This window comes from Mustela lutreola, chromosome 15, assembly GCF_030435805.1.
Source record: "Mustela lutreola isolate mMusLut2 chromosome 15, mMusLut2.pri, whole genome shotgun sequence".
Taxonomy (NCBI): Eukaryota; Metazoa; Chordata; class Mammalia; order Carnivora; family Mustelidae; genus Mustela; species Mustela lutreola.
The window spans coordinates 50,294,399-50,306,918 of NC_081304.1; the positions used below are offsets into that span (position 1 = coordinate 50,294,399).

General features: G+C 39.3%; 1 protein-coding gene across 1 annotated transcript; it reads left to right on the forward strand.

Annotated features, from left to right (window-relative positions):
- Window positions 1-6,085: 6,085 nt before the first annotated feature.
- On the forward strand, window positions 6,086-7,030 carry LOC131816239 (olfactory receptor-like protein DTMT). Its single transcript, XM_059148779.1, has one exon. The coding sequence runs from the start codon at window positions 6,086-6,088 to the stop codon at window positions 7,028-7,030; it is 945 nt and encodes a 314-aa protein (XP_059004762.1).
- Window positions 7,031-12,520: the final 5,490 nt, after the last annotated feature.

The window sequence follows — 12,520 nt, forward strand, 5'->3', positions numbered from 1 at the left end:
ATTTCAATCTTTTTAAATGTGGAGTTTTTTTTAAATGAAAATGATACATTTGCTAAAATTAAACAACCATTTCTAGGTAAAAATCCTCAAAATAGTAGGAATAGATGCTTATTTAACATGATATAATAATATATTTGAGTCAGCCCAAAAGCCAACATCAAGCTTAATGGGAAAATATAGGGACATTTCCACTAAAATCAGGAATAAGACAAGGGTGCCCACTATCAGTACTGTTACTTGGAAGGAGAGGTAAACCATGAAAGACTATGGACTCTGAAAAACAACCTGAGGGTATTGAAGGGAGGGGGTAGGAGGTTGGGGGAACAAGGTGGTGGGTATTAGGGAGAATTCGTATTGCATGGAGCACTGGGTGTGGTGCAAAAACAATGAATATGCTGAAAAGAAAAAGTTAAAAAAAAAAAAAGAAAGAAAGAAAGTGGGTGGTAGAGAACATAGAGATACAGCATCAAAGGCAAGGACTCCAGAGGAGGCCAGAGACAGAGGAGGTCTGTGTCAGCAGGTGTGAAAGCTCCTGAGATAAAGACCTAACAGATCAAAGGGAGCTGCTCAGACAAGACAGACCCCTGGAGGAGACAGGGACAGGCAGAGATCAGGCAGGCTGGAGCCCTTGGGAAGATGTCTTTGAAGGGAGGGGTGTATCAAGAGGTGCCTTGGGGCACTGTTATGCTGAAAAGAAATTTTTAAAAAATGTAAGCAGGAAAAAAAAAAAAAACTGGTCTTAAATGGATTTCCAAAAATGCTAATAAAATAGATACTAGATTAAAAAAAGAATTATGTAAGAACTGTCTATGCAGTTTATTTAATTATTTCAAATATTTAGTGTGCATATGTAATATATATTTGTATATTCATATATAATTTACACTTAATTCTCTATTTTCCTATATCTGTCCTTCTAAAATGCATCTGCACTCTGGTCTTTCCTCCCTCCCTCCTCTCCCTGCCCTCATGTTTAAGATCGCAATTGCTCACCACTCTATAAAACGAATAAGTGGAGGGGAGTAATAGTCTCCAGCTTCAAAAGCAATCAGTTACGATGGAGAAATCCCTTGGAAGGTACATGGAAGGGGGATGCAGAGGATGATAGCAAGTTCTTGTCTGGCTTCGCAGTTACTGCCTTATACCGAAGTTGTGATGCCAGCTGGGAGATCACATCCCAAAATGATTGGTGTATACTTGTATGGAATATGAACCAGGAACCCACACATGGTGCTACTTCTCCCATAGCCATGATATATGGGTCTGGGAATCAAGAGGTGGTAGCAGGACTGACTTTTGTCATTATTACACCAAATGATGACCTCACAAAATTTTGCTTCCCACCCCGACAATTTTAGGCTTCTGGTTTAGTGATCTTACTTTCTGTTATAGTCTGGGTTGCTCAAAATGCAAACAAAATCTTATTATTTGCTAGTATTTTTTTGGTACTGTTATCTCACAGGAAGAGACAGAAGGGTATAAATAATGAAGAAAGGACAACCAATAAGTGGGGTGGGGTGGCTTATTAAGTTGACCACTACTGGTGAATAAGGCTTGTTGAAATGCATCATAGAACTGTCCAGCGTAGTGAAAATGGGAAGCGTATATTCCTTACCTCCCACCACTTGTTTTTTTTTAAGGGTTGACACATGGGTCCTGGATTCCCTGACATCAGTATTATCAGTATTAAACTGGCTACCTGTGATATTCTACTCTGTGGAAGCAGAAAAACCCTATGACAAGATGCAATAATCAGGTGGAGCAGGCCTGAAGTAATATAGTTAGATTATATCTCTGTGAAGCTGGTTAAAGTCTGCGGAACTAGTTACTGCAGCTGTAGCTGGAATCAAAGATGTCTGAGAGAATCTGAAGTGCTGCACAAGAAGTTTCTGGTACATCTCCTAAAGAATGTTTCTACCAGGATTGCTTTAATGGTTCTATTCTATGGGAAGCTGAGACTGCCGCTTGGCCATTTTAGGTTTTTTTGTGTTAATGAACCAACAGGCAAAGAAAGGAGCTATGATACTGTCTGGGAGTCATTAAGTCTAAATTAACAATAGAAAATTGGATTTCTCTACACAATGAGGAAAGACCATGCCTGATATCCAGGAGGTTCTTTAGAGTACTACTTAGTAAAAGATAATGGAAAACCATAGTGACCCAATAAAGACATCAACACTGAGGATTTGGACTCGCAAGGAATGAAAGTTGAATGTGAAGAAACCACATAGCTACAGTGATACACATAGAAGAAATATGGAAGAAGGAGTTATAAATATTAGCTATGGCCTTATGACCAATACAGAGTAAGAAACAACTGGAAACTAGGAGGTAATCTGACACATGTGGATAGTGGTGGCAGGGTGCTATTAAGGTTTCCTACAGTTGTAAGAAGCTAAACATACCTCAATGGAATGAAAATCTGGGTTTCTTTTCCATCACTGCATGAGGAAAAATTGAAATGATCTGGGAGAGTTACCTTTTATTCCAGTACTTCCTATGCATCTGCATATGATTGGGTCTTAGGGATCTAATCTTTATTAGCTGCAGGTTTATCTCTCCCCTTGAGTATGTTTATGAGAAACTGGGTTGTAGTGAGAGGTGATGCCACCCTGGGAATTTTTCCAAAATATGTCTTTCATGGCACTTTCTTCAAAGACCACTGATGACGATTTCTTGCCCGCAATAAGGCCTTTTACCCTGTAAGATATTTTAGGAATTCATAGCCTTGTCCCTATTCCTTTCTATGGCTTCTCCAAGCATCCTCCTTCACCTTCCAAAAGGAAGGCTCCAGCCCCATGGGACTACTATCCATTCCCTAAACAGGGAGTGATTAAACATCCATATTATGAACTTCTCTCCTTCCCCACCTTCCCCCAAAGATTAGTGAGGTATGATCAGTGATGTAATCAGTCACTGCTCCAGGACTCAGAGCATTTGTCGCAAGGGTCCTGGGTAATTTCTGTGTCTTTAATGAGTTCCTTTAGGATCTAGACTCCTCTGGGATCTAGGGCCCCTTAGGCCTAGGGATGTATAGAATGGGAGATTTGAGAAGGGATGTTGCAGACACAGGTGATGACTACAAAAGCTGGCACTAACATGTCTTAGTAAACAAAGGGAAACAGTGTGCTGGTGTCACCCTCAGGCATACTGGGTAGGTTGGGCAAAGGGTGAATGAGCTGATCCATTAGGGTCCTTCTAATCCAAGAGTCTTGTTTTTCCATGTTGTATGACATTCTTCAGGATAGGTTCTTCAGGTATGATAATCCTCCTCTTCTTCATCTCCCTGCCTCCTGAGACTTCCCTAGAAATATTTTGTCTGATGTTACACCATCATATGGTTACATAACTGGTTACACTGGTGTAACCTGTTAAACCAGTTACATCAGTTCACCAGTTACATTTTGTCTTTTTTTAATAATAATATTCATAAATATTGCTATATAAGATCTCAAATCCAGAAATTACCTGTATTTCTTCCTTTTATCCCCAAGTTACTAAATCTCGAGATCCATCAGGTTCTTTTTTTCTTTTCTTTTTTTTTTTTTTACAGCAATATCACTGAATCTTGTGGATACAGCGAAAGGAAATAGTGACGGTGTGGATGTATACTGGGTCAGCTATTTTGGTTAAAGAGCAGCATAGTTGAAGTTCAAATTTTCCATGAGTAACAGGGTTATGTCAGGCAATTCTATAATAAAGTGCTGGAAGTTATTAATTTTTGTTATAAGATGATTTGGTAGAAGTAAATATTCTAATAGAAGTTTGCTGTCTGTAAAGTTGAAGGAATGCATGTCTCAGCCTGAAGCACAGCCAACGGATATTTACGGAACATTGGCTATATCGAGGCACTGTGCCAGGTGCTGACACTTCTGCAGTCATGAAGGCAGACGTGGCCTCTCCTGTATGTTTACCATCCAATAGGGAGAACAGCTGTAACCAATCTCCTAGGCATTCAGTGCTTGAGGGGCAAGTATGGGATGCCTGGAAAACATAGTAGCAGGTTCTTACTTGGTCTGGGGAAGGGGGCCAGAAGAGATACAGCTGAGTAAATGACATGTAATATGACTGAAGGGTAAGTAGGAACAAACCAGATGAAGAGGGAGCAGAGAGAGGAAGATGCTAGGCAGGGGGAACAGCAAGTAGAAAAGACTGGTGGCAAGAAATTGTGCCTTTCAAGCCCAGCATTTCTGGAGAGGTGAATGTGAGTGTCACTATGGGGCCAAGTGACGCTGTTGAAGTCAGCAAGTTGTTGAAGCATCTTTTGTGCAATTCTTTTGAGAGGAATTTTGCTTTTTATCTTTTTAAAATGAGATTTTATCTATCTATTTGAGAGAGAGTATGAAAAAGAGAATGGGCAGGTGGGAGAGGCAGAGGGAGAACCAGGCTCCCTGCAGAGCAAGGAGCCTGATGCAGTACTCAATCCCAGGACTCTGGGATAATGACCTGAGCCAAAGGTGGACGCTTAACTGACTGAGCCATCCAGGCATCCCTTGACTTTTATCTTAAGAGCAATGAGAATTCCATGAAGATGTTAGGGAGAATGATGATTCAGATTTTCATCTTAGAATGCCACAGTATTAATGAAGGATATTGAAGGAGAGAGTGTTTTTTTTGTTATTGTTTGTTTTTTAAAAGATTTATTTATTTTTTTTCCACCTCCAATTTATTTGATTTGATTTTATTTTTTTTAACATTTTTAAAAATTTTATTTATTTTGAGCATAACAGTATTCATTGTTTTTGTACCACACCCAGTGCTCCATGCAATCCGTGCCCTCTCCAATACCTACCACCTGGTCCCCCCAACCTCCCACTCCCCCATCACTTCAAACCCCTCAGATTGTTTTTCATAAAGATTTATTTGTGAGAGTGAAAGAGAGAGGGCATGAGTGGGGGAGGTCAGAAGGAGAAGCAGACACCCCACTGAGTGGGGAGCCTGATGTGGGATTTAATCCTGGGACTCTGGGATCATGACCTGAGCTGAAGGCAGATGCTTAATGGACAGAGCCACTCAGGCTTCCAGAAGGAGAAACTGTTCAAGTGTGGAAGCAAGGAGAAAAGTGAAGAGAAAAGAGGCTGTTCCAATAGTACAGACCAGACATGATGTCAGCCCAGTCAGGATAGTGAAGGTTGAGATAAGGAATGGATGAATGAGAAAGAGGTTTAATGTGGCTGAATCTTTAGGATGTGTTGACAGATTGGATATTGAGGATGAGAGAGGATGGAAGGAAAGAAAACTCTCATGTGTATGACCTGTGCCTGGATTTCTTTTACGTGAGAGATGTAGAGGTACAGGTTGGGAGGGGGGCAGGGTGAGATCATGAGTTTTATTTGTGATCTACTGAACCAAAGATGCTTGTGATTGTATATGAAGAGATTGATGATATAGTTTCTGAGGTGATAGAGATTTATCAATGAGATTTAGATGGTAATTTATGCCATGGGAATAGGCCATTCTTTTAGGGCTGTATATGTGGTGTTATAAGAGAACAGTATTTAGGGGTGCCTGGGTGGCTCAGTGGGTTAAAGCCTCTGCCTTCGGCTCAGGTCGTGGTCCCAGGGTCCTGGGATCGAGCCCCGCATCGGGCTCTCTGCTCAGCGGGGAGCCTGCTTCCCCTCCTCTCTCTCTCTGCCTGCCTCTCTACCTACTTGTGATCTCTGTCTGTCACATAAATAAATAAAAATCTTTAAAAAAAAAAAAAAAGAGAGAACAGTATTTAGGGAAAGGCCCAAGAAAACACCGATACATAAGATACTGTTATAGAGGACACCAATCACAGTTACTGAGAATGAAGGGCTGAGAACCAGGATTATCACACAGAAGATAAGAGATAAGAGTGTTTCAGAAGAGAGGGAAGAGTCAAACATTTGACATTTTAACAACCATTGTTAAATGGTAAGGAGTGAGAAATGCAAAAAGTCTGAAAGTGATTGGATTTAGTGATTTGTTATATTGTGGTTACAGAATGCTGTTCTGGATAATGAGAGTGAAATCAATTATTGCAGAACAACTTATCTTGTATCATAGAAGTTGTTAATTTTTATTCAGGTTTATAATGGACAAAAGATACTGGACACAGAGCATGACAAGAAAGAATCAAACTGTCATCTCAGAATTTGTCCTCCTGGGCCTGCCCATTGATCCAGATCAGCGAGACTTGTTCTATGCCCTGTTCCTGGCCATGTATGTTACCACTGTCCTAGGGAATCTTATCATCATCATCCTCATTCGCCTGGACTCCCACCTCCACACGCCCATGTATTTGTTTCTCAGCAATTTGTCTTTCTCTGATATCTGCTTCTCTTCTGTGACCATTCCCAAGTTGTTACAAACCATGCAGGGCCAAGTCTCCTCCATTCCCTATGCTGGCTGCTTGACCCAGATGTACTTCTTCCTGTTTTTTGCAGATCTAGAGAGCTTCCTTCTGGTGGCCATGGCCTATGACCGCTATGTGGCCATCTGCTTCCCCCTGCACTACACCAGCCTTATGAGCCCCAAGCTCTGTCTCTCCCTGGTGGTGCTGTCCTGGGTGCTGACCATGTTCCATGCTATGTTACACACTCTGCTCATGGCCAGATTGTGGTTTTGTGCAGACAACAAAGTCCCCCACTTTTTTTGTGATATGTCTGCTCTGCTGAAGCTGGCCTGCTCTGACACTCGAGTTAATGAATTGGTGATATTTATCATGGGAGGGCTCATTCTTGTCATCCCATTCCTGCTCATTATCATGTCTTATGCACGGATTGTGTCCTCCATCCTCAAGGTCCCTTCTGCTAGGGGTATTCACAAAGCCTTCTCCACCTGTGGCTCCCACCTCTCTGTCGTGTCTCTCTTCTATGGGACAGTTATTGGTCTCTACTTGTGCCCATCAACTAATAGTTCTACCGTTAAGGAAACTGTCATGGCCATGATGTACACTGTGGTCACCCCCATGCTGAACCCCTTCATCTACAGCCTAAGGAACAGAGACATGAAGGGGGCCCTGGGAAGAGTTCTTTTCAAGAAAAAAATTACCTTGCCTGTATAATGGCAAAGCCAGGGACTTTTACATTGTTTTATCAAGTAGATACATTGTTATTAATATCAGAATATTGACCCAGGCCTTTTTTCACTATGACATTTTCTGTTTAAATGACATACTATTCTGTTCCATTGATTTATGTGTCTGTTTCTGTGCCAATACCATGCTGTCTTGATGATCACAGCTTTGTAATATAGCTTGAGGTCAGGGACTGTGATGCCCCCAGCCTTGGTTTTGTTTTTCAACATTCCTCTGGCAATTTGAGGTCTTATCTGTTTCCATATAAATTTTAGGATTGTTTGTTCCAGCTCTGTGAAAAATGTTGATTGTATTTTGATAGGGATTCCACTGAAAGTATAGATTGCTTTGGGCAGCATAGACATTTTAATAATGTTTATTTTTCTAATCCATGAACATGGACAGTTTTTCCATCTCTTTGTGTCTTTCTCTATTTCTTTCATAAGTGATCTGTAGTTTCTACTGTATATACCTCTTTGGCTAGGTTTATTCCTAGGTATCTTATGGTTTCGGTGCTATTTTAAATGGAATTGATTCTTTAATTTCTCTTTCTTCAGTTACATTGTTAGCATACAGAAATGCAGCTGATTTCTGTGCATTATTTTGTATCCTGCCACATTGCTGAATTGCTGTATGAGTTCTAATAATTTTGAGGTGGAGTCTTTGGATTTTCCACATAAAGTATCATGTCATCTGTGAAGAGAGAGAGTTTGACTTCTTCTTTGCCAATTTTAATGACTTTTATTTCTTTTTGTTGTCTGATTGCTGATGCTAGGACTTCTAGTAATACATTGAACAAATGTGGTGAGAGTGGGCATCCCTGTGGTGTTCCTGAACTTAAGGAAAATCTCTCAGATTTTCCTCATTGAGAATGATATTCACTGTGGGCTTTTCATAGATGGTTTTTATGATACCAGAAATGGACTCTCAACTCTATGGTCAACTAATCTTTGACATATCAGGAATGAATATCCAATGCAAAAAAAGACAGTCTCTTCAATAAATGGTGCTGGGAAAATTGTACAGCCACAGAAGAATGAAACTGAACCATTCTGTTACACTATACATAAAGATAAACTCAGAATGGATGAAAGACTTTGATGTGAGATGGAATCCATCAAAATCCTAGAGGAGAACATAGCCAGTAACCTCTTTGACATTGGCCACAGCAATTTCTTTCAAGACACCTCTTTAAAGGCAAGGGAAACAAAAGCAAAAAAGAACTTTTGGGATTTCGTCAAGATAAAAAGCTTCTGCACAGCAAAAGAAAGAATCAACAAAACTAAGGTAATCTATGGAATGGGAGAAGATATTTGCAAATGACATTAGAAATAAAGGGCTGATATCTTGTTAATTTTTGCCATTTTAACTGGTGTAAGGTGGTATGTGATTGTGGTTTTTATTTGTATTCCCCGGATGGTTAGTGATGTTGTAGTGATTTTTTCGTGTGTCTGTTAGCCATGATAAGTTCTTTATAGATCTTGGATACCAGCCCTTTATCTGTAATGTCATTTGTCAAACTCAACACCTGAAAAAAATTCAGTCAAGAAATGGGGCAGAAGACATGAACAGACACTTCTCCAAAGAAAAGATACGAATGGCTAACAGACACATGAAAAAATGTTCAACATCACTCACCATCAGGGTAATACAAATCAAAACCACAATGAGATACCACCTTACACCAGTTAAAATGGCAAAAATTAATAAGACAGTAAACAACAAATGTTGGCAAGGCTGTGGAGAAGAATGGGGAACCCTCTTATGCTATTGGTTGTAATGCAAGCTGGCACGTCCACTCTGCAAAGCAGTATGGAGGTTCCTCAAGATGTTAAAAATAGAGCTACCTTACAACCCAACAATTCCCCTACTAGGTATTTTTCCTGAAGATATAGATGTAGTGAAAAAGAAGGGGTATATGAACCCCATTTTTCATAGCAGTGATGTCCACAATATCCAAACTGTGGAAAGAACTGAGATGTCCTTCAACAGATGAATGGATAAAGAAGATGTGGTTCATATATACAATAGAATATTACTCAGCCATCAGAAAGGATGAATGCCTACCATTTGCATCAACATGGGTGGAACTGGAAATGATTATGCTGGGTGAAATCAGCCAAGCAGAGAAAGACAATTATCATATGGTTTCACTTTGTATGTGGAACATAAGGAATAGCATGGAGAATCATGTGGGCAGTGAGGGAGCTCTGAATGGAAAGAAATCAGAGAGGGAATCAAACCATGAGAGACTCTGGACTCTGGGAACCAATTGAGGGTTACAGAAGGGAGAGGGTTGGGGAGAAGGGGTAACCAGGTGATGGATATTAAGGAGGGCACGTGTTGTGATGAGCACTGGGTGTTATGCTCAACTAATGAATCGTTGAACACTGCATCAAAAATGAATGATGTACTATATGTTAGCTAATTGACATAATAAAAATACATAAATAAAATAAAATGACATAATAATGGTTCAATACATAAAAGAAGTGGAGTTATGTAGTTGCACTGCAAAAGGGGGTCTCAGTGACCTGCCAACAAGGTCTTTCTCTTTGTTATTCCCAGGTGACTGAAGAAGCATTATTTTTAAGCCTTTAATTGATCTTTCTGTCTCCAGTTGTTAAACAACTAATATGTCATGTGCTTATTTTTTTTTTTTTTAACTACAACTCTGCTTTAAATAATACCCTGCTCTCCCAGGTCAATATTGACTAAAACTCAAGCATCTTGCCCCTCTGCTTACCTCTGATAAACTGGATTTTCATCATTGAATGCAGATTTTTACTTACCTCTTCCCAAACACAGTTCACATCATTCTGTCTTTTAACCTTTTCTCCTCTGACTTATCTTCAGGTCTACATTCTGACCTGGCCTGAACCTAAAGTGGACCTTTTATTTGCTACAATAGTTTAGTCTGTCTTTACCTGGGAGCTAGTGTATACCTAGGACCTTACAGGTTACTCCCACAGGTATGGGAAACTCAGAGCCTGGTTAACAGCCTTACTGTTTAAGGGTGTCTCCCTTCTGCTTAGTATTTTGGAATTTTTAAGCAAGTTTTACATCCATGCTCTTATTTTACTCTTATGATGATTCCACAAAGGAATCTTATCACCATCTTAAAGATTGAAAATGCAGAATTTGATGACTTGCCAAAGTCCCAGAATTGGTCAATACTGAGCTTAATTTCTTGGACTGTCTACTTTTAGGGTTTCTTCTCCTTTTCCCCCCATCTCAGAAATAAGGGACAAAGCCATTGATTTTTCAGTCTTAACCCCATGTATGGCATTGTCTAGAACCCAGTTTTGATGATTTGTTTCCTATTGTCTCCCCTAGCTGATGGCATCTAAATCCATTATTTTAATCCTTTCATATATTCTGCTTACCTCCACATCCTTATCTGCAGATCTGTCACCAGTTCCCAATTTTTACTTTCATCTTCACTGTAGACACCTCCCCTTGGTGCTCTATGAGAACTTCAATCAACCTGCAAAAAAATGAACTCTATATATCCCCAAGCTTTCACTGCCCTTATACTCCATTTGTTTTTTAGCTTTACAGAAGTGTGATAAAAATTGTGCACATTTAATGTATACATCTTGATGAGTATAGACTTACCCTATATCCATGATACTATCACCATAATCAAGATATTACATATATTCTTAATCTCCAAGGATTTCCTTCTGTTCCTTTGTGGTTTTTCTTTTCTTTTTTGATAAGAACTCTTAATGTGAAATCTATCCTCTTTACATATTTTAGAGTGTACAATACTATATTATTGACTGTAGGCACTATATTGTACAACAGATCTTTAGAACTTACTCATCTTATATAACAAAAACATCTTATACCCATTGGAAAAAAACAATTATCCATTTCCTTCTCCCCCTGGCCCCTGACAAGAACTATTCAATTTTTCTTGTCTGCTAGCATGGCTATTTAAATACCTCCTATCTAAAACGGAATCATGCAGTATTTGTCCCTCTGTGAGTGGGTTTTTTCACTTAGCCTAATGGCCTTTAGTTCATCCCTGTTGTCTTGAATATCAAGGTTTCTTTCTTTTTAAAGGCTGAATGACATTCCATTGTATGTATATATTACATTTTCTTTATTCATTTATCTGTCGATGGACTTTTGTATTGTTTCCATATCTCAACTATTGTAAATAATGTGCTGCAATGAACACAGAAGTGAAGATATCCTTTTGAGATCCTGATATCATTTCTTTGGATATGTAACTTCATTAAATATTTACAAATATTTTCTCTCATTCAATAGGATACCTTTTCATTCTGTTGTTTCCTTTGCCATGCAGAAGTTTTAAGATTGATGCAGCATCAAAAAGAATCAAATAGACCTATTTTCATATGAGTTGGGTAACTAGCTAGGAGCAAGATTGTTGTGCTGTATAGCAAGCCTATATTTGCCTTTATTTAAAAATTGCCAAAATGTCTTCCAAAGTGGTGCACCTTTTTGAATAGAGTTACTTTAATTTTCAAAACTTAAATACAGTTTCTTGGATCCTTTCCATTGTTTCCCAAGCTGGTCGTCAGGAGGTCTCACTCATAAGGCAAAGAGCACTGGCTTTGCCATCCAATCTGTGTTTAAATCCTGACTCCAAAAACTTAAAAACCATTTCTTTTTCTCTAACTTTAAATTCAGTTATTTAACATATACTGTATTATTTTTTTCAGAGGTATAGGTCTGTGATTCATCTGTCTTTTATAATAACCAGTGTTCATTATAACACTTACCCTCCCCAGTGTCCGTCACCCAGTTTCCTCATCCCTCCACCTCCTCCCCTTTGGCAATCCTCAGCTTTTTCCCTATGATTAAGAGTCTTTTATGGTTTATTTCCTTCTCTGGTTTCATCTTGTTTTATTTTTTTCTCTCTTCCCCTAAGATCCTCTGCCTTGTTTCTTAAATTCCACATATGAGTGGGATCATATGATAATTGTTTTTCTCAGATTGACTTATTTTGCTTAGCATAATACCCTCTAGTTCCAACCATGTCATTGCAAATGACAAGATTTCATTTTTTAAAAAAGATTTTATTTATTTGATAGAGATCACAAGTAGGTAGAGAGGCAGGCAGAGAGAGAGGAGGAAGCAGGCTCCCTGCTGAGCAGAAAGCCCGACGTGGGGCTCAATCCAAGAACCCTGAGATCATGACCTGAGCTGAAGGCAGAGGCTTAACTCACTGAGCCACCCAGGTGCCCCGACAAGATTTCATTTTTAATGGCTGCATAATATTCCAGTGTATGTATATATGTATGTGTATATGCGTGTGTGTGTGTGTGTGTGTGTGTGTGTGTGTGTGTGACATCTTCTTTATCCATCCATCAGTGGAAATCTGGGCTATTTTCATAGTTTGGTTATTGTGGACATTTTTGCTACGAACATTGGGGTGCAGGTCCCCTTTGGATCACTACATTTGTATCTTTGTGGTAAATACCAGTAGTGCAATTGCTGGTT